Below are 22,117 nucleotides of genomic sequence, written 5' to 3'. Positions count from 1 at the left end.
GCGGGATTTAGCCAGACCTTCTGAACATGCTAAAGCTGGGCTAGAAACCCTTGGAAGTCTCTTTCTGGCGCTTGGTCTCCTGGGCCGCGCAGGAAACGAGCACGCACCCTCACACGGACAGAGCGTGAGCCTCCRTCACCCCTTATACCAGCGTGCCTCTAGGGCCGCATAATAAGAGCGTATGATCGTGCCACAGCAGTACAAAAACGTTACGAAGGAGTGGGGGGCTGTGCCCGAGCTCTTCAGTAACATCTGTGCTAATACTGCTGAAATGACTCTTGCACGAACTGCCTCTATCAAACCTCTGCAGAGCAGAGCGACCCCCCCCCCCCCAGGTTGCCACCGCTATTATTTCCAAGGAACTGATCGGATGATGCATGGAGTTTTTCCCATTTCTTTGAAGCTGAAGAGTAAAGAGCTGCAGTAACAGAGAAGCTCCTGGAGCGGAGGGGTGATGGTATATTTTCAAGTTATTCGTGTATGGGCATAACAATCAGGGAAGAACCTAAAGGCTCCGAAACAGGAGACCTGTAAGGAGAGCTGAAGATGCAGAGCTKCTTAAAAGGTTTAAAATAATGCAGAGTGATATCTCTGTTCCTCAGGCACAAAAGCCATCATAAACCACTATAGCCACCAAGTTAGGCCATCAGCTGGTAAAAGCTGCTGTGCGCAGAATACAGGTGGCTGCTACAGAGGCAAATGACCTGTTTCCTCTGTCCTTGCAAGTGTACCTTCCCCTCACCCCCCCAGAAGTAATCTCATGCATCTTTCTGGTTTTGTTTGTTTCTTGGTTTTAAAAATTCCTGTCATCTCTCTTATGCKGGCAAATTCCACTACCAACTAAAATTATTTTTTGTTTTTTAAAAAACTAGGTAGTTTTTCACAAGGATCAGTTCCCTGACCTGGATATCTGCATGGCCRTGGGAACAAGAGCTGATAACGTAGTCAGCTTAAAGTGACTGCAGCTTTTGCAGTCTGAGGGTACGCGGGACCCAGGAGAGGTACAGGGCTGTGGCAATGGGGACTGTAAATGATGGAGAAGCTRATTTAGCACAACCAACTCTTCAGGGCAAAAATGCACCCTATTAAGCACATCCCAGTAATAGGAAAGCTGGGAGAAGCATGAAGAATTTTTTCGTGCTTTAGTGACCATATTAGTGTCTTCTGTCTGGTTTAACCCTACTTTTGACATACGAGGAACCACTGTAAATACTTGTGCTGCATCATCTAGTATCCCTTACTGTTCGTCCCAGTCAGCCAGTGCTTCTCCAAGGTTCTCCATGCTCTCGGACATTAGCTTGGGCTCAATCTGTCCCTCTTAGGAGCAGACAAGCTGGACTATGGTGCCCTTGGCTCTAGGCATCCAAGCTCACACCAGCAGTAAGCTGCTAAAGATAGAGGTTTCTTGTCCTGAGAGTACTCTGATTGCATTTAAATAGAATGACATGAAAGGCAAACTTTGAGAATAAGTTTGGATCCAATCTCACCCCTGCTTGCTGTTATGACGTTAAACCTGGCCTAACTGCTTGCTTCTGGATGCTTGTTCTTCAAACTGTGGCTTAAAGCTTTTGGCATTTAAGCAGCCACAGCCAAGAAACTGTGTTTTCTGAGTCACCACAGGGGACTCTAGAGAGTTGACCTCCAGTGATCATTTTGCCTGATTAAAAAACCTGAATGCTTCAATATTTAGCCTGAAAACATGGTGAGGAACWTTGCTAATAGGGTAAGTGAGGAGAAGAAATACCGCCCCCTCCCCCAAAGAAAAAAGAAAAAAAGAAAAACAGTGATGCCTGCTTACACTTTAACAAGAGAAGCATACCTGATTTTACAATTGTTAAAAACRTATTTCAACATTGTCGAGAGAAGTGCAGACATGACAGTTTCCTCAAATGTATTTCTTACATTTTAGAGAAAGCTCCTGCAAGCAAGYTGCAGTGCACACAGCTATGTACAGGCTGCTGGTCACCTACCAACTGTCAAGTGCTGTGCAATGGGAAAGGAGAATAGTTAATAACTGGAAGGTGGGTTTTTTATTATTATTATTGTCTCCTGCATTGTTCTGTACAATACCTTCAATTAAGGCAGAAGCCTTCAGTTTGGATCAGTAATTCACTCTGAAAGTTTAATTAGCAGATACCTCCTTCTTACTGCTCTTATTCATCATCCCTTTGTTTTACTGGAGCATCTCTTCTCTAAAAGCTTGAGAGCGCTTACTTTCCTACATCAGGTTATTCTACCAGAGCAGTATTGATCCAGGGGCCAGGCCAAGGAAACATGGTCTGTGCTAAACTGGGGCAGGTGGCACCTGGTCCTTGGGCACTTATTTTTGTGCTACAACTTTTGATCATCCTTTTCCTCTGAAGCACAGTTATATGAGCTGATGATTTCTGAGCATCAGCTGTCTTCAGTATATGCACTTCACAGGAGGTTTTGTACTCTGACTCATGATCAGGATACTGGGATGCAGATACTAGATCAGTTAAGTCACAGTAATGTCTTTCCCATGCTCTTGACKTGGTCTTTCTTACTGCTGGCTAAGCTAAAATGCACCATCTCTTGTTGTGGATCGAGAAGTCCCGCACATAAGCGCTTGTACTAGGTCACTTGTAGAGCCGTGAGCCAGCTTGCATCCTGCTGTGGTAGCTGGGATTTTTTGCATGACCTGTGGATCTGGGGACTGTTACCGATTGGTGGAAAATTTAATGAATATGTAAGAACAACAACATCATAAGCACAGAGAAACAGCAGAACCATGTACAGCGCAGACCAGGCAGTGGTTTGCAAGGGCAGTTCCCAAGCCCCATCAAGCACACTCCACTCCAGCATCCTCATTGTGTGAGCAGTTGTGCAAACCCCAGACTGGTTTTGCACATTCGAAAATTGAACGTTCGCTCCCTCTGCAGTTCACATTATCAAGCCAAATTTCTCCAGTGCCTTTGAAGGAAAAATAAGAAAAAAAAATCATTGTTGGACAAGGGAAGCAGGAATAATAGGAATTTGCATTTTTCTGAAGACAACCCTATAGACTGCAAGCATGTGTTGGGTTTCATGGTTTGCTCATGAGAGAYCAAGCTTTTGGCATAGCTTGAACAGCTCTTGACAGGCAGCTGTGTCATCCCAAGAGGGAAGGGCWGTCCCTTCGAAACTGTCGTCTTTGCTCTCCCATTGCTTAGATGAAGAACCTGGCTGTGGTATTCTGCGGGTGCATGTTGCTTCTGTCAGACAGGCAATGCCCTTTCTGCCACAAGGACCCACATGGGAAGYTGGGAGGCTGTTAGGGACTCACCTGCATCAGCTGTGAAGGTCCTAACTGCATAACTATATCCCAGCATGCGGCAGACCACAGTGGCATCTTTGGTGTCCCAATCATCATCACATATTGTTCCCCAGGAGCCGTCGTGAAGGATTTCCACACGACCCTTCGTGCCCCCTCCAGCGATTCGTATAAGATGACTGAAGTAGCCTGACAGGTCAGAGCAGAAGAAAACAGCTGTACTGATTACACAGGAAAAAACCCCACCACTGAAGGATGAAACAGTGACTGCTCAAACTTGGGTGAACATTCCCACCCAGTGGCTGTAGTCTGGGAGAAACCACAAAGTGCTTGTGGCACAAAGCAATTCACCACCCAGCCCTGGTTGTAGAGACAACCCAGCCTGTGACCCAGGCTCTCCAGTGCAACTGCTTGGCACATTGCCACATTGGATCTGCTAGCCATGCTACAGGTGTGCCTGGAAGACAAGGTGGTCCTGATGTCAGAGTGTTTCCATGCAAGAAAGGAAGTGATAAAAGAACAAATAGAAGTCCAGTACCTTCTCCCTTTTCACCTTTGCTCCCTTTCAATCCTGGAGGACCTGTTTCAAATTAAGAAACAAGCAAGCATTTGACAGCTGGTTAGGAAAAAGGAATAGTTATCTTTTTCTAAATAACTGTGGGTCAGAGATACAAGGGCTCCATTCCCTTGTGAAATGGAYCCTCTGAAGTGACTAAGAGTACATGAAAAAAAAGCCACGATAGCAGCATGACAAGAAAAGCAGGATAACAKATGGCAGTTTTCCAAATGCATGACCTGAGTGAAGAAGGCAGCTTGCAAAATATCATTCACTCAAGAGAAATGGATCTTATTGCCACTACTKTTTCTAAAATGACATCTCTGACAGCCTTTGGGTACTCCAGAAGCAGGCATGGTATCTCTAGGAGTATTTGTAGGAAGACCTACATCATTGGTTTTGGTCTGTACATGTGGTAACAGGACAGCAGAAAGCCACTTACGCTTCTGTACGACATCCTAAGAAAAAATATGCTTTAAAAAGCACACTGTGCAGTGTTCCTTGCACATGCTACCTCCATAAAGCACATACTGCCATCTCCCACCTGGAGGCCCCTCTTGCACCTCTTCTCCAGAGAAATAGATACAGCAGAGGAGTGCACAGAAGAACCCCAGATAGGCTCTAATTTTATTTGAGTAGTCAAACACTGTTTCACTGCAAACAGCAACAAAAAGGCATTTGGAGCAGGCTCCCATCCTGCACCACAGGCAGGAAGAAATTCATGAACGTGCTCAGATGTGCTCCAGTAGTGAAAATTTTCCCTGTAATGGTTGCACTAAAGTGTTCTTGCTGCCAAGAGGTAAATTTAATACGCTAAACAGCACAAGTGAGTGCCATTAAGAAATACCATGTGTCTAGTGGGGAATATCACAGAAACTGAGAATGCCACCAAARTATGACTTCTTCAGAGCTSCCATGTCATTGCTGAATCTTCTATGCCTGTGTACTCCACCAAGCCCTAAGTTTCCGAAGTTTTTGCTATTTTTTTCCTCCTCTAGTCACTGATCTTCCTCCCCCCCCCCCCCCCCCAAAACAGAATTACAGTCCTTTGCTTTGGGACACTACTGCATAAAAACTCCAGGTTACCACCTGCAGATGAGTAAGTGCCAATAGTGTCTACTTACAGTCTGTTGTAACTACTGATAAAAAAAAGAAAAAGAAAAAAACCACACACACGGAGGTCTTGGCCCTGTCATTAGGTTTTTGGAAATAGTCTGATTAGAAGGGAAGGGGCGTAGGGCAGAAGTAGCTCTACTGTAGGTCCTTTCGAACTGTCCATTTCTTGGTGATGTCCTATAATAGTAGAGGGTGAGCTAAAGAGTCCTGGTGTTTCAGTGCTGTGCTCCTAACTGCCACATACACTGCAGTGGCATGGTGCTTTGCAAGATGTCTCTGTAGAAAGGCAACAGGAACATGAATTGCTCTAGTTTTCTGTGAGATCAGAGATTTGAGAAGAGTACTTGCATTTTTTAAACCTTCTAAGCTGTGACTGTGACACCCTGTGCATGTATTTTCTGGGAAAACTGACCTGTTAGTTGAGTTCCCCCACACCAGCTTGGTGTCTGTGCTCCAGAACTGCTTGTGACATTGCATGACATAAGGTCCCAAAGCCAAATGCTACAGACTGTGACAAACGGCCTTACCAGTAAGTCCAGTATCTCCTTTGGCTCCTTTGGCCCCTGGTGCTCCTTTTGGACCAGGACTACCATAATCTCCCTTCCTTCCTTTTTCACCCGTTGGGCCTGGACTACCTAAGTARAAGGTATAAGAAAGTTGATAGCTCTGTCAGTTCCCAAAAGAAAGAGTGCACCAAGCATTTCACTTCAACACAAATAAATGAATCATTGCATTTATAGTACTTTGCTGAATAAATAAATACCAGAATAAATAATGCTATAGAACAAGTCTTTACCTCGTGGGCCTTCATCTCCTTTTGTTCCTTTTGGCCCTGGTGCACCTAAGTTCATCAAAATCAAAATAAATACATAAGACAAGTATTTACACAATTTAAGTTTACACAAACCAATATTTAGGGTGGGCTTCATCCATCCCAGTTTAGCTATCTGAACTATAGATGTGTATTTCTGAAGTGGGAGTCTTGTTTCCCGTTACACTCAGTGGAGACCTTATCAATGCAGAAAATATAGACAGTGGAGAGTCATCTTCTCCTGAAGAAGTTCACCTCCTTGTGGTCATTTGTATCACATCCTGAACTCCACTGACTGGATAGAGCATATCCTTGGTGACTATAGAGAGCCTAGACATGAAGTCTGGTTTGTCTGACATTTTTAAACACAAAGTTAGGCCAGGCAACTCCCATTCCTATTATCTAGGTATACAATAAATGCAGAAGGGTGCAATACTGTGATCTTCCTCATCTCCTGATGGAAGAACTATGAAAGCTGTGTGCACTACATAAATGAAGAGTTTAAAGTGTCGACCAAACCCATTTTATTCTCCTTTACCTGCCATTCCGTTGTCTCCCTTTTCACCTTTAAGTCCCCTCTCGCCTGCAATTCCTGAAATTAAAAACCAAATTGACAAAGAAGCAATCATCACACATAGCAAGGTCAGTTTAGGAGAGCAGCTGGTTACAAACTTAGWAGCTTTGTACCTGGACTGCCACTGAGCCCTTGGTCTCCCTTCTCCCCTTTCTGACCAGGTCTGCCAGGGAAGCCAGGAGTTCCTGAGGGACCACGCTCTCCAGTTAAACCTTGATGTTAAACACAAGTAATACATGTGAAATGCAAGCAAATCGTGAAGGAGAGAAAAGAACCACTGCAAGACAGCTAAATCACTGGGCCCTGTGCTTTGCAGATTAAGTTATCCCTATGAAGACAAAAACAAACCATGTTTCTTTCTAAATTGCAATCTTCCCCTGGCAGAGCCAGTTGTAACAGTGCAGCGAGCRATGGGCCACAGTGAAAGGCTGTAGGAAACTGGGCCCTTGCAGGCTGCCAGCCACCAGCAGCATGAGCGCTTTCCTAGAAGAGCAGTCAATTTTTGCCTTTGCGTGTGCATATACACCACATGAGGGAAGATGTGGCCTTCCTTGTTACAGGATTCTCCCTTTTCTCCCCCATTCTCATACACATTTGAGTGGGGTCTAGCTGAGRTAGCCTCAGCTGCAGAACTGGTTTGCACATTAGCATGGCTTCATCATCTCGTCATCTCTTACCCATGTCAGGATCTACCTCAGATAGGATTTTCCATGTCATGAAGCACTCCCTTAAAAATAGCACCTTTTGTATGGCTTACCTGCCTCTCCTTTTTGCCCAGGAGGTCCACGCTCCCCCATGCTACCTGTAAGAAAGTGGTGATCTCAGTGCTAGCGAGGCTTAACCAAAGGCTTCAGCTAGCACCAGCCCTCCAGCACTGTGCGCTTGTGCTAACGCSGGTGGTGGTGGTGTCTGTTCTCTGTGCTCTTCACTTACCATTGAAACCTGGCAGTCCTGCAGCTCCTCGATCTCCCTCGGGGCCTCTAGGTCCACGGGGCCCAGGATCTCCCTTCTCACCAGTTTCACCTTTCTGTCCTTGGAGACCTACCAGAGAGCACAGCACTCTTAATCATAAATCTGTTATCTCTGAAGCCAGYGGGCATCTTCTAGCTTCATGAGGTGGGAGAATTTGGCCTCAGACCTGGTTTTAAAGACTTGCAAGGATGGAGGCTACACTTCCCTTGTTTATTCCCAAACTACCCCTAGCACCAGAAGGTTTTCTTCAAATCTTCATTACTGTAGCCTAAGGGTCTATTCCTTCTCCTACTCACAGTAGAGATGGAGGATAGTTTATTCTGTTCCTGTGCTTTAAGACAATTGCCATGGCTCTCCTTAGCTTTTTCTGTCAGACCACATTGATCCCCTGCAGAGAAAAGAGCTGAAGAGTGTGAAGTGTGTGTAAAACTCTTTTAAAGAGTGACTTCTTCACCCTTTTGCTCCAGAATCATCTCAAAGTCCTTGCCTTGGGTATTCCTTCCACCCTCTTTCCACAGCTCATGTGAGCAAGTACAGCTCTACTGGAGCCTGCAGGATCTGGTGACTTTTGAGGAAGCTCTAGCCCACCTATCCGGAAGATCCTCTCTCAGCTGTACCACAAACAACTTCTGCTTTCTTTTGACATCCTGCTTTCAACTTCTCCTCTCTGGGTACAGCCCATACAACTGCTATTCAACAGCTTATCCAGGAGATGCCCACTAATGCCTGTTACACAGGAGAATCATGTTGCATAATTCCTCTGAGTTGTATAAGAGTCAGGATTGTATAAGATATAAAGCTTTCAGAAATAGGTTTTACTACAGTGAGGCCCGATATCCATGCTTGTGCCTATGAATTATACTGTCTTAGTTTATACCATAAAAATCCTGCTACAAACATCACCACTTAAATCTAGAACAGGATGATAATTGAACACCTGCAGCTTTTGCTAGACAGGGTAGCTCTAAGGAGACTTCCATGGTGCCGAGTCAGCATTTTGCAAATCCCCTTCTTCCAGCCCTCCTCTGGGAGCTTTGCTGGAGCCTGACACAAAATGAAAACCCTTTGGGTCAGGCAGAGTGTCCTATTCTTCCAGCTCCCTCATGGGCTGGCAAGCCATGCTTAGGGTTGTCTGTTTTTTATGAAAATAACCAAACTCTAAAACGTCACATGAGGTCTTCAATTAGGACCAATTTAAACAGGAGTACGCAAGAAAGTCTTTGAAATGTTGAGATAGTCAAAGTCTTACCTGCAACACCCATCTCTCCTTTTTCTCCTCTTATTCCTGGTTCACCATGTGGGCCAGCAGGACCAGAGTCTCCTTTACTTCCCTTTACACCCTGAAGTCCTTGCAAGCCTGCATGGGAAATACCACACTTTCATGCTTTATCAGGTATAATCTTTAGTGACTGCTAGTAGCAGCCCACAAAGCTCAGCTAGAGACATGAGCCAATCTCTGCTCTCAGCATACTTAAGAGTAGAGCCAGTGATCACAGGAAGTTAGATGACTGGTCAGTACACTGGCTCTAGACATTTATCTTTAAAATAAGAATTCTTCTGGCTGTGTTGCTCTTGTTCACATTAAATATGCATAGGTTTGTTTCCTGCAGCTCCAGTGGCATTAGTACCAACTTACCTCTGTGAGAGGACCAGATTATCCATAAAATGTATTAAGTTATGATATATTCATCCACAGAAGTAATTCAGGTGCCAGAAATGCTTTACCTTGGATTCCTTTGTCTCCTTTCATCCCTGGTGGCCCTTTTGGCCCTGAAATGCAAAATTTGTATATCAGCTGATCTACCTCATCTATTCATAGTAATGATTAGAAATAAGAGATGATTTTTTTAAATTATCCTTTGTGCATGTTCCTTCTGTTGCCACTGAGCCCAATTTTCAGCTGGCATATGGGAGCATAACTGCTCTACTGAAGTCCAGGCAGACTGCATGGTTGGGGACAGGCCAGTTGCCTGCAGGCCAAGCCCTGGTGACCGCAGTCTGACAGGGACCTTTGGGGAATCATTCCTGAAAAGGCCCTGAACTACTGGGCTATGAAACATAGCACTGCAGGCACCAAGCAGTGTTTAGCCAGAGGTGGTATTTCAATGTTGTAAGTGCAGCCAGGAAGATATGAAAACATGATTTCTGAAAAAGTTCCCCTCCCCTTCAGAAAAGCTCAATGTAGCCAGAAACTAGGAATGGATGAGATACAGATCTGACTTARCAAGGATTGCATCTTGGATCATCATCATAGAAACATCGGTTTCTCTGTGAATTGCCTGGTCCAACCTCTGCTCAAAGCAGTACAGTTGCCAGCATTAGATCTGGACTTGCTGCATCCTCACTCACTGTCTGGAGACACTTATCTCCTGGGGGGTGGGGAGGAGGAAAGGGGGCTGAAATTCTACCCCAGAAGATCTGGGGACMCCAAGCAGCTTTGACAGGGCTGCAGAAGGAAGTGCTTCATCCCAGCTCATTCCTGAGCCCCAGCAGGCAGTTCCCCAGGGACAGGACAAAGGTCCTGAATTTATTGCTATTCATTACATGCACTGTTTGAGTGGGGCCCTATAGAGCAGGGATTGATGAAGTCTCCTTGAATTGCACTGGTGAGACAAAATCCCAGTTATACTCCAGTCATGGGAAAAGCACGAATCCCTGTAAATAATTCACTTCCCACCCCCTCCTATTCTGGTTGTATTGGCTGGACAAGGTCTTTTGCAGAGGTAAAATATTTTGTTACATTAGTTGGTGAACTTGTCTTGCCTGTGTCCTTTGGCCATCACAGTAGAACATCACTATTACTGACAGCAGATAGTTACTTCATTTTTCCTTTCTTTCTTACCCATGTCTCCCTTGTCTCCTTTCTCTCCTGGAATGCCATTCAGTCCTGGTGCTCCTGCAAGGAAAGATGAAAGCAGAGCAAGATGTACCATGATAAAAGCTCCTGCAGATGGTTGCAGCATGCCCTTGGGCAGGAAAGAGCACAGCTGTTGCATCAGCTGCAGCAACAGCAGCTGCAGGTGCTGAGTAGCTGAGAGCCTTGCAACACAGCATGCTCAGGCTATGATGGAGAACACATCTCCATCTGGCTCCACTGTGAGGGACTCAATCCATGGCTACATGGTTTGAGTACAACATCAACCACAGACTYGTGTTGGTACAGGTGCTACAGGAGCACATAACTCCTCACCTGGGGATCCATCTCTTCCAGCTGAACCTTTCTCTCCTTTCAAGGTACTGACTGCACCAGGAGGACCTTGAATACCCCTTTCCCCTGGATCACCTGGAAGTGGAATTAAAAGGAGAAAAAGTAAATTAGTTGTTTTCTATGCATAGAAGGCATTCCCACCTCCTCTTCTCTCTGAGCTGCCCCTCCTGCATAGCTGGGAGCAGGCAGAAAACACAGGTTCATAGAGCCTTTGCAAATCAGAGTGGGTTTATGTCTTTCTGTTCAAGGCAAATACATAGTCTCTATCACTCAGCAGTTCAGCTCCTTACTTTGTGCATTTGCCCACCTGCACTACTTCAGACACAAGCTAATTCTCACAATTTTGTGAGGGGAGAAGTAGTCACAAGAGTCTGTTTTTATGACTTACCTTTTTCACCTTTCTCTCCTGGGATCCCTCTTCCTAAAAAAGAAAAGTAATTATTCTTGTATTGCTCAGATGATCTTCAGTGTTTACCATGTCTTTCCAGTCCYGTGGGCTGTCATTTTTGTGTTACTTACCTTGTGACCCAGGTTCTCCTTTGCTTCCAGGTGATCCTTTGGGGCCTATGTCTCCCTTCTTGCCTGCCTCTCCTTAAAGACAGATTTAGCAACACAATAAACAAATACAAGCAAAATACTGCAGGTCAAATTCTGGCTTCACTGAAGTCATAGGCAAAAAATCCTATTTGAGTGGCCAAGGACACRATCCTGCTCCAACACATTCCTGTTTATATACTCAGCTGATGTGAAGTGGCACAGTATCACTGGCTGCAGTGAAATTATGCTGGTTTCCACCTCCTTTCCACCTCTTGTAGGAGCTGGATAAATGCTTTTTTTGGTGTGCTACACTGCATTTTGGGGAGCTCTGAAGAGCTGGAGGTCCATCAGCCAGCTCCCAAGAATGAGCTCTGTGTTCTTTCATGATTAAGGAGAAATGAGAGTAAGAACTCAAAAACTCACCTGGATGTCCTTTTTCACCTTGACTTCCTTTCTCTCCTTTGGCACCTGAATCAAATACAGTGACAGCCTTCATTTTTCAGAAGCTTGAGACAGTTCCGCTCCAACAAATCACTGACTCTTTATCAGTATTAAAAGCAGTGTTATTACTAAGTTTGAACCAAGTAGGAGGCAATCAACAYTCCCTAGGGAGGTCTGACCACCTCCACTGAATTTCAGCTTTGGTCACCACATCTGAGTCTCATCAGGAGATTGATGTCTCCTTCAGAGGCTTTTCCACTTCAAAAAGGATCTGAAACTGTCTCCATAAGCATCCCAACTCCTGACCACCTATGCTGCTCACAGAATCTGTCTCATCTCACATAGGGATTTGAAAAAGTTACTGCAGATAATGACCAGCTCCAGTTCACTTCCCCCATCACTTCTGAGCTTTTCTGTCTGAGTAGTAGCAAGTAGGCAAAGTCAAAATATTCTTCTATAGTCACTCTACCACTGCAGGAAGCGTATAGGCAGGCCTAGGCTTACAGTAGAAGAGTCAAAGGTGCAGCAAGCCTCTGATTCCCAGAGAACTGGCTTTCTGTATATTTTGTATGATGTGGATCTATAGGCTGAATTCTCAGATTCTCATTTCATGTTTCTTACAGAAAAAGGAGATAGAGAAAAAGAGAAAAAAAGTTGCTTATGGCTCGTATACCTACGTACCTGGTGGACCAGGATCTCCTTTGCTCCCAGGGGGCCCTGAAATGGATATTTAATGGATATTTTTCAGTAGTCAGCACATGATGTGCCAGAAAAGGGGTTTAGGGCTCAGTTGAAGACATCACACTGCAGTCAAAGCCAGGCCTATAAGTATGCTGGTGTCTACAGGAGATGACAGCAGACTGGAGCTGTATTTGCTTCTGCACAGGGAGCTGCCAGGCTGTGGATGTGCAGAGGCAAAGCTGTGCAGGGCCATTTGCACATGGGCAACAGAGATGCGCTAGTGTCTGAGGATGTGTCCAGCTCCCCAGCCAGGGTGTCAGAAAATAGTGTCTAACCCTAGGTATCTGAGCATTACTAATTAGAAGACATGATGAGCAATGTGACAGTGCCCAGATCTCATCCGAGTTATTCATCTGTCTGAACTAGCTTGATAATTCTGTGGAGCCTGCACCCAGTGTGGTACTTGCATGGCTCTTGGGACAACAGTGTCACATGACTTGTTTGGGTTAATGGTTTACCTGGTTTGGCCCAGCTGAGGGCCTTCTGCAGTCTCACACAGAAGGACTGTGGCTCTCAGGCATCATGAGGACCTTGGGCTTTGCTAGTTGTGCAGATGAATTGGCTCTCCCCACCACACAACTGGTGGAGCAAGGCAGAAGGCTGAAGAGAAAAGGAACCATACCTGCAGCCAGGGTGATGTTGTTCATCATCATCATCAAGTTTTCATTGCCATTTTTAATTACGTTGATTTCCTCTTCTATGCTTCTCATCCAATTTTCTTCAGGTCTCACATCCCTCTCTATGTAGTTCTTCTCCAAAGTAAGYTTTTCTGCAGAGGAGCTTTTCAATATTTCTTCCAGGTAGGATGCGTTTTTTCCTTGATTTTTTGACATATCTCCCTGCATCTTAAACACTGAGGAAAGAGAAGGGCYATGCAGTGCAGCTGATCTTGGGAGGTATTTTTAGGGTGCTGGTCTTTGCACACTGGGTGTGTTCCTGCCATCCCCACATGGCAAGCGCAGGGTCTCTCCATGGCAGGGTCTCTTCAGCAGCCTGGTGTCCCACCTGACTACTCACAGAAGTGGTACTGGGGGGCAGGGACACTGCAGTGGGGTGGAAGGCACCTGAGAGTGGGGGATGCGCTCTGGGGGTGAGAAGCTGGAGGGGGCACACTGCAAGGAAGAGTGCAGAGGTTCCCACCTGACAGGGAAGTGGGACCTTCTGCTCCTGTACAAAAGGGGGCAGGGAAAGACAGGTCTCTGCAAAGAGAGGAGGATGCAGACAAGTCAGAAGATGGCCAAGATGGAGATGCTGGACAACACAGAAGGTCTCTGGGGTATTTGGTGCCCTCTACCCACCACAGCTGTTCACAGCCAAGCTCTCCGGGCACAATACACTGCAGAAGGACATCCAGCAAAGCTACCTTTTGTTGTCAAGCCTGCAGCAAGGCTGATGAATTACCTTTGTATGCCAACAGTGCTTGGCCAGCTGTCAGGAGCAGCAGGTAGATGGCAAGGGCCAGCCGAGCACAGCATGCAGACGGCTCTCGTTTGATTCGAGGCTCTGAAACCCAACAGAAGCAGGGTAGGCATCCTCTCGAACCTCACTTACAGCAAACTCTCCTTGCTTCCAGCTGTTTCAGGCCGCGATAAAGTACAAATGCTTTCCAGAGACTGAAAGCAGCCAGGTCCCTCTGGGAGGGCCAGGTCCCGTAACAGCAGCAAGCTGCCTTCTCTCCCTTGCACGTGCCTRTGCTTTGCAATTCACATTTACTATCTTTTCCTTAACTGTTTTAACCAGCTTGCTTCAATCAAGATTTAATCCAATCTATAACAGTACAAATATAGTAGTTCTCCCCTTCCTGCGTGAAAAAACTCGCTGCTTTCATTGCATTTAGTTGTCCCAGGCTGCCATTCAAAGAGGTTTCTTTAAAACACATGCTATCCCCAGAGCGCTGGGTACATGTGAATAGTGATTTATGTATCAAATGACATAGATTAAAAAAAAAAAACCAACCAACCAAACAAAAAAAACCTAAGTGATAGAACATAAGAAAACAAAAATCATTACTTTTAAAACAAATTGTTGCTGGCAAACATAAAAGAAAAATTGCTTTGCATTTTAGCCTTTAGGAAGGAAAAAAAAAAGTCTTTCAGAAGCATTAATAACTACTTCAAACATGCAGTAAGTTATCCTTAATTGAGTTTTTTCAAAGTAACATAATCAGGAGTTTAAAGGCTTAGTTTTAAAAGAGTACAATGATTTAATTAATTTTACAGTAGAATGGTTTAGTCAGCAATACTATATTTATTCAACTGAAATTCATAAACTTATATTTTTTGTTCAATCTGGTGATTTGAATATCTTCAATATTAAGGCATTAAAGTTTTCCTCAATGAAATTAGGCTTTTTCTAAAACAGGGAAAAGAACTAATATTTTCTCATGCTCAGTATCAGCTTCTGCCTAGAAAAGCTACTTTCACATACTTCTCTTTTCACACAGAAAGTAAATTTAGTAGCAAGTGTCACCGTAAAAAAGCATTTAGTATGCAATATAAATACAACATCCTATTTTATGTGCCGTTTTCTTCATAGGCCAGATAAAATCATATCAATCCCTTTAATAAATAAAAAGCCTTACCACTTATCTGAAATGTTGTAACAGCAGCTGAAGCAAACCCAATCTTGTCTGAAAGAGTCAAAGTGTTCATATCACTTGAATTTCCCTCTCCCTTGTGTCTATCTTTAATTTCCATGACAAATTTCTTGCAGCTAAGCTAAAATCTTGCCAGATTACGGACAACAAAGAACTGAAGGGGCTTCCTCTCTGCCCAGTGATTTGATATGCTTTCCGATATGCTTTGCCTATCTACTCAGTTTTTATAGACTTGTGAGAACCCTGATGTGGTAATTCGAACAGTTCCTCAAAACTCCCACAGCTAGGACACGCAGCTTCCCTCACCCGCTCGCCCTGGCACGACGGGCCCGCAGAGCCTACGGCGCGGGCGCAGCCGAGCCGCTCGGCATCGCTGCGACGCACGTAGCGGGGTTTGGGCTCGAGGTGGCCGTTTGACTCGCTCCTAACTCGAGTGAAACTCCTCCCGTAGCCAAGGTGCTTAGTTAAACATTGGCCTCAAGATGCACTCCCTAGGAAGGGAGGCTAAGCACTGAGCAGCAGTTTAAAAAAAAAGTTAACTTGCACCAACATGACAATTTAGTGATAGTGTGTGACCAAAACACAAAGAAGGAAAATATCTGCAGGAGTTGCAAGGAAAAGCAAGTGGTAGCAGGATGAGGAAGCAGAAGCCTGGGTGGGTCTGGGAAGCTAACTGAGAAGAGCCTGCAAAGAGAAGCCTCCATCCCCTTTGCTGAGGCTCTCACCAGCCTTGTGTGTCCTCCTTGACCCCTTCTCCACAGCCACAGCTACAGTTTCTACCACTTCACCACATCTTTGCTCATTTACTGTAAAACTCACAACTATAGCCCTTACTATGATATTTTGATTGCCTTTCAATTCTGCAAGGCAAGGTGACTCTCCCAAACAGCACTGGAGGTGCTTCTGCCTGCTCCGCAGGCAGGAGCAGGGCAGAGGCTCCTCGCCCAACACACTACCCCACAGCAGCTCCCCTTTTCTCAAAAACCCACAAGGATATTGAAGTCTTCCTCTACACTCTCCCTTCAGACATACCTACAGAGCTGCACCCTGGTTGAACACCAGCAAGCAGGGAAGGGAGTCGTTGGTTATCACAACGTTCTGTTACAGTGACAAACGGGGTTAATTTGCTTCATTGCAAAGGGCTGAGATACCCTASTCAATTAGGGTGGCTGGAGGTTAGCACCCGTCAGCTGAGCCCCCGTGACTACCGGGGCACGCACCCTGCTCGCGCTGCTGTGCTTGGGTAAACTCTGAGTGAATCCTAGGCGGAGTGGTATTGCCGATCCCCGAGGGAAGGGCTCGTGGCCAGCCTGTTTCTGATGGTGTTGGTGGCTGAACTGACCACTCAGTTCTGCACAAGCCTAAAGCCACCTGCTTCTGCTGGGCCAAGTGATTAGCTAGACACAACTGTGCTTTCATTGCCAAGTGGCTGCTTGTAGGCATGGATGTGATTCAGCTGTGTGCAGACAGTGGGCTAATTTACAGCAGAAAGGCTTTTAACACCACACTGATGTCAATGCGTTTTACTTCAAAAAATATTAAAAAAAAAAAAAAAAGAAGTAGCTGGCAGCTATAGTTTTCAAAAAGCCCTTTCAAAAGGCAAAGGCTAAGACTAGATCTTTGTGTCCTCCTCCCATCAAAAAGAAGTTTTTGGAGTAGATTTTTACCATCTCTTGTAGCTGTACTGTGGCCATTTCATTCGACTTGTAATGGCCTGGCGACATTGGTGTAAAAGTGGGGGTACAGCTGCCCAATTTTGACAGTCCTGAACGATGGTGCTCCAAGATTCAAATTCCAGTTCTCCACTTAGGTGTTTTGCAAAGGTCAGTATGAAAGCCATATTCCACCCTGCTTTGCCTGTCTAGCTGTGGTTGCCTACACAGGTCAGCAAGCCTGATTCTCTTTTTCTCTACATATAATTTACACCARTGCAATTCCATGTGTTGCCAGAGTCACGTCGGTCGGACGAGTGATGGCCACCTGGAAGCGCCATGCCATGTTTCCATCTAGGTGTAAGCCTACACAAGCACATGGCAGATTTCTCACGAAGAACTGTTTTTCTGTGTGCGTGTGGCTGAGGGGGTCACTGTCATGCCAAGAGCATCAGGGATCACACATTGATGCTCTTGCTGAGCCTTGAGGAGAGCTTGTGGTAGCTGCCAACCCCCTTCTTTCTGCGATCTTTTGTTTCCTGCTGTGCCATCACTGCCGACAGCAATAGATTGACTTAGATTGTGCAATGCGGGTTACTAAATCGGGAAAGGAAAAAGAAAAGAAATCGCTGATTCAGCACAGTCTCCTTGGGTGGAGGGCTTGCTGAAACAATGGGATTATTAATAGAGCAGCAATTTCCAGCACATTAATGGGCATGTCTGCCAGGCCAAGCAGCCCCATCCACCAGCCCTCTCTGCTAGGAAGTGCTGGCCCCTTTTCCTTTTGATGCTGTTCCTGCCTAGTCAGAAATGTTCTGCTGAGATSTCCAGGAAGAGCTTGAGGTTTTTGGTTTGCTTTCACCTGTCGCCTTCCAGGCACACTGAGATCGTACGCACCAGGTAAGYGGGCAAGCCAAGGACACAGTGTCTGGGCAGGGATGCAACAGGACATCTGCAGCGGGTGCTTGTTGGCTGCTGTTGCAAACATAACCCTTCCAGACAGACAGGAAGTCCTTATGGATGAGGCTGTGTCCAAACACCAGCAACTTCTGCTCTTGCTTTTCAGCCCTGGCCATCTTCTGGTCAGGATTTTGTCCCAGCCCCAGGGCAGCATGCCCAGGCAAGGTGGCACTCTCCCCCCTTTGTTTCCTGAATAAGACAGCCTAACTCAGAGGTGTTTCTTCATTTATCTACGATATGGTAGTTGTCACAAACCCACCTAACTGATTCCAAAAGGTCAGGAAATATCCTAGGCATGCCTGGGAAGAATTTATAGGGCTTTAGTGGCCTTCCAAAGRTGGGAAAGAGAAGAGGCAAGGACACAAACAGGTCCTGTGCCTGGTAAGCAAGGGTAGCCACCTCCACCGTCCTTGCAGTTCGCCACTAAACTGAAAAAATGAGAGTGGTAACCAAAAATGTTGACAGCCTACACTTGTCTCTACATGAGTACTTGTGTTTCTGCAGATAGGCTTCAAAACCATCAAGAATTAATCCTGCTCTCAGACAACACTGCTCTCCTGTGGTAATAGCTACTGGTGATTTGACCTAGGACGCAGGAGATAGATAGATGAACACTGTGAAGCTCTCTGTGGCCAGAGCTGTGTAACTGCCTCTGCAGTGGTAAGCCTGTTCATAAACCAGCTTGACTTTTTCCTGTTTCACCTGATTTTTCTCTCTTTTTCTCTTTTCGGAATGAACAGGGTTGGAAAATTTTGACATACCAGTAAGTTTTTCGGTATGAMTGTATTTATCCTAAAAAGCTTTGTTTTCCCTGTAAAAGGTCAAAGAGCTTCAGAGCCACTTGATATCTGGGGGCACTGCTGAGTTCGGAGCATGAGTGATCTGCCCACAGCCAGCTGAGGAGGAGCCAGGTCTGGCGACTCCCTTGTGAATGTCCCTCTGAACTAGATCACCCTGACTGCCCTGCTCAGGCCTGGTCAGCACATCTGAAAAAAAAAAAAAATAAAATAAATAAAAGAGAGAGAGAGAGAGAGAGAGAGAGAGAGGATCCAGCTCTGAAGGACAGAAATGATCTGTTGCCTGGAGAGTTTCCATGCAGAAGAGAGACTGAAACCAACACCCGGACAACTGTGATTTGTGCTGGGGCATTAAAATGAAGTTGGAACCAGGACCCACACGTGAACAGGGCCCTTATAGTGAATATTTTCAGATTCTGGGTCACCAAAATCTAGCGACTGCCTGTAGAGCTGATACTTGAGTGGGTACTAGCTGCAGGCAAGATCCTCCTCCAAAGCAAACACTGGCACAAGGAGTCTCAACACCCAGTAGCTAACATTATAGACTCTGATTTYGCCTGGGGAGCCGTCCCCTTGCTTACCAGGCTTACTCCACTTGAGGGAGAYGATGGAAGAGGAATGCACTGACTTGCCCCGCTCCCAGCCCTCCACGCCAGCCGCGCTGGGGTGCTCCCGCAGGAGCAGGCGAACGCGGTGGGGGCGCGGGGCCGTGGCAGTGTTGCAAGGCAGCAGGGGGCTGGCGTGCAGCACCAGGTGAGCAGGCATGTCTGTGTGTGTGCTGCCTTCCCAGCTGCCTGCGGTAGCACCTGGGTTCCCGCGGGACCCGTGAAGAAGCACTTGTGCTAAAGCAATAAAATCCCAGGCACTGGCTGGCTGACATTTCTCCTTTCTAGCTTGATGTGTTGCTCGGCTTTGTTGTAGAGATTGAAACCAGATTTCTTTCCCTTCTATGAGTTATGTTAATTTGTGTTTCATCAGAACTTGCCTCTTCTTCTTCTTCTTCTTCTTTTTTCCCACTCCCTTTAGGCTGCATCCAGCTGCACCATGAATTCAAGAAACCACCTGCAAAATATTTTAATGACTTCAACCTGCTCTTTGAGGTGAATTAATACTAGGGTGGCCTCCTCCGCATGGTGAAATACTCAGCATTGGCTAAGCAGGCCACCCTCAAAGCCAAAAAATATGTTCTGTAAGGTAGCCACTCCTGACAAGCAGCATTGCTTTGGAAGACCCCGTACACTGTCTTGTTCCTCCTTTGTACACAGTTGTCCCCTGTTCAGGCAAGAGGAAGAGTGTTGCGCGTCAGCTGAGATCTCAAAGACCTGATGTATCCAAAGCCGACTTAGACTGATAATGAGATGTGCAAAAATGCAAGTGCTGTRAAAACCAGTCACATGAGAAATGGGTTCGTGCTTTTAATGACCTACTATAAGCAACACAATTACAGCTGAAGGGAAGCATCTCCCAGCGYTCGGCTCTGCACATAGCAGCTCTGCCTTGTATGGAGGGATAGGCCAGTCCCTAATGCTCATGTTTGCTGGGATTTTCTGATTCTTCCCAAGCTTTCAACAAGGCCAAAAAGACTTCTCTAAGCATAGCTCCCTGTGTAGCCACATCCCCCTTTCCTCCACCCCTTGGGCTTTTAAAAATCAAGGGTCATTTTGGATTTGATAACTAACTACCAGCCACATCAAATGATGCTGCATTTACCACAGAGTACTCATACATGGATATCAGAGAGGAAGACTACTGCCCATCAGCTGAGATTATGTGAGATGCTGGGTCTTTGTAGATTCAGGTGGTAACCTAGGGAAGTAGTCAGGACATTCCTAAATAGGTTTATTCTCAAGTATTTTCCTTGCATTGGTGTACATCCCAATTAACTGCCTGCACACCAGTGGCATCACTTAGCATTTACCTTCGGGTAAACAGATTAAGGATCTAATACTCAGGCTTYCACTGAAGGTCACGCTAGGCTAGCTTGCTTCTGTTAAGGTTTCTGGTCCAAATTTCCRTGTCCTAAATGCTGCTGGCAAGCACTTCATTTTGAAGATCCRTTAACTTGTAACCACTCTATGCCATTTCTTCAGTGAATGTACAGAGCAAACATATGTATGAGCAGCTACAAATGCAGATTTGAAACTAGCTCTAACAGCAGTCCATGCAGAATAAACTCAAAGTGCCTGTCCTGTAAAACATATAAGCRGTGCTAGGCACTAAAGATCAACCCCTGGAGAAGCTTTAGACTTCCCTGGTTCTTGGTTTTCTGCTGTTGCTGTCCCTAYGCAGCAACAACTAGTCCTGCTGCTCAGATCATCCCCCTTAATTGCTATGGTGACACCAGGCAAGTCAGAGTCCCCAAATCTTGGCTTTTCCCTTTGAATTTCCCCCCTTTCATCACCTGTGCTTGCTTTTTGCGTCCCTTTGCGGTGCTCCTGGGCCGCGTCTCTGGGAGGCTGACGTYGACATGACCGTGCTGCTCCCTGGCGCTTGAGAGCGAGGCTTTGCRCAAAACCTCTGCTCTCTTCCTGCTACTTCCCTGCTTATTCGCCAGTGACAGCTGTTTCTGGGTAAAACTTGCTCAATCTATTGCTAGGAAATGATAAGTTTGAAAGTGAAACCACCAGCATCAGCACATGGAGAAAAATAAAAGACAGAAAAGACGAAGATACCTTTATTGGAAGGTTTATTGCCACTCCCCGAAACACTATCCCTAGAAGAAACTGTAGCCAGTTTCCAAGTTGGCGCACCGCTATTCGCAGGTAAGATCCTGCCTTTAAATCCGTATSTGTTGTCTTCCTTTAATTAGGGCTATTACCTGGTCCTGATTCTCTATTACTATCTTGCTATCACTATGAGAATCTTTGTATTCTCAACTCTACCTCAAGTACAAAGGCATTTGCCTCAGCCTTGTGGCTCAGGAAATGTCCTAAGGGAAAGAACAAGAAGCAGAGGGGGGTGGTGAGCCCAGGATGAAGCGTTCTTCAGCACAGAGTGGAGGGCCCTCAGCAAAACCACCACTGTTGGGAGCAGATGGGTGCAGCGAGTGCTGTGGGCTTGTTTGCATGGTCCTTCCGCATCAGTACTGCAAGGGCTGGACACAGTCAGTGTGCCTAGGGCCGTCCGTAAGGTGTGCTCAGTATCACGGCTGCGTGTTTGGGCTGGGGGGGCTTGGAAACTGTTTGCATCTTCTCTCTGATGTTGGCCAAAACCACCCTGAAACCGCTTCATGTACAAGAGGCTACAATGCAGCCTGGCACTCTAGGTAGATCACATTTAGCTACTACATGTGCCAGGCAAGTATCATCTCCACTTCTTTCCCATGCAGAGGCAAATGCAAGACCTTCATCTGCTGTTCTGCTCTGAGCATCTAGCAGAATAGGCTCATGCAAGAGACAAGAGACACTTAAACTGTGATAAAAAGAGCAAAATAAATGCTTTTTCCTTTACATACTTTCAGGTGGTTTTCTTCTTTCTAACAAATGAAGGTGCAAGTTTCCTAATGCCTGGGGAATTGCRTGATGCTCAGATCTTACTAGTGGCTAACAAGCCCTAGGTGACTTTTCAGGGGAAAAAAAAAACATTTTTTTGTACCTGTTTTCAGCCTTTTGGACCTATTTCCATAACCACTACACAACTTCTTTTGGGAATTAGCTGGGAATTCCCTTCCTCTTGCTATTCTGGTGATGACAGATCAAGCAGAGCTGAAGTGTTTTGATGAATAAAAACAGAATTTGCCCCATGGCCCTGACCCTTTTGTCTGATTCCAAGCCTTTGCATCAAACCTCATTTCTTTCCCAAAGGCAATTAGAATGCATCAAGTCTCTAATAACTCTCATATATGAGAGAGAGACCCAGAAAAGACCCAGAATGACCTGGGCA

At 45.8% G+C, this 22,117-nt stretch overlaps 1 protein-coding gene across 2 annotated transcripts; it reads right to left on the bottom strand.

Annotated features, from left to right (window-relative positions):
• Positions 1-2,680: 2,680 nt before the first annotated feature.
• Positions 2,681-14,926, bottom strand: MARCO (macrophage receptor with collagenous structure). 2 transcript variants are annotated; one of them, XM_085310220.1, is made up of 20 exons: positions 14,812-14,926; positions 13,632-13,733; positions 12,853-13,083; positions 12,171-12,206; positions 11,472-11,516; positions 11,031-11,102; positions 10,900-10,926; positions 10,494-10,586; positions 10,146-10,199; positions 9,029-9,073; positions 8,553-8,660; positions 7,265-7,372; positions 7,089-7,133; positions 6,445-6,543; positions 6,296-6,349; positions 5,743-5,787; positions 5,474-5,581; positions 3,813-3,854; positions 3,287-3,463; positions 2,681-2,934 (listed from the first exon to the last, which is right to left on the bottom strand). In XM_085310220.1, the coding sequence occupies exons 1-20, from the start codon at positions 14,924-14,926 to the stop codon at positions 2,804-2,806; spliced, it is 1,737 nt and encodes a 578-aa protein (XP_085166346.1). In that variant the 3' UTR covers positions 2,681-2,803. The 2 variants fall into 2 exon arrangements, with proteins under 2 accessions (XP_085166346.1, XP_085166347.1); XM_085310221.1 differs by lacking the exons at positions 10,146-10,199; positions 10,494-10,586; positions 10,900-10,926; positions 11,031-11,102; positions 11,472-11,516.
• Between the last annotated feature and the right edge of the window lie 7,191 nt (positions 14,927-22,117).

Source organism: Rhea americana, unplaced genomic scaffold (assembly GCF_003343005.1).
Source record: "Rhea americana isolate MKP2758 unplaced genomic scaffold, rheAme1 scaffold_313, whole genome shotgun sequence".
Classification (NCBI taxonomy): Eukaryota; Metazoa; Chordata; class Aves; order Rheiformes; family Rheidae; genus Rhea; species Rhea americana.
This window is presented reverse-complemented; position numbering and strand designations above follow the sequence as displayed.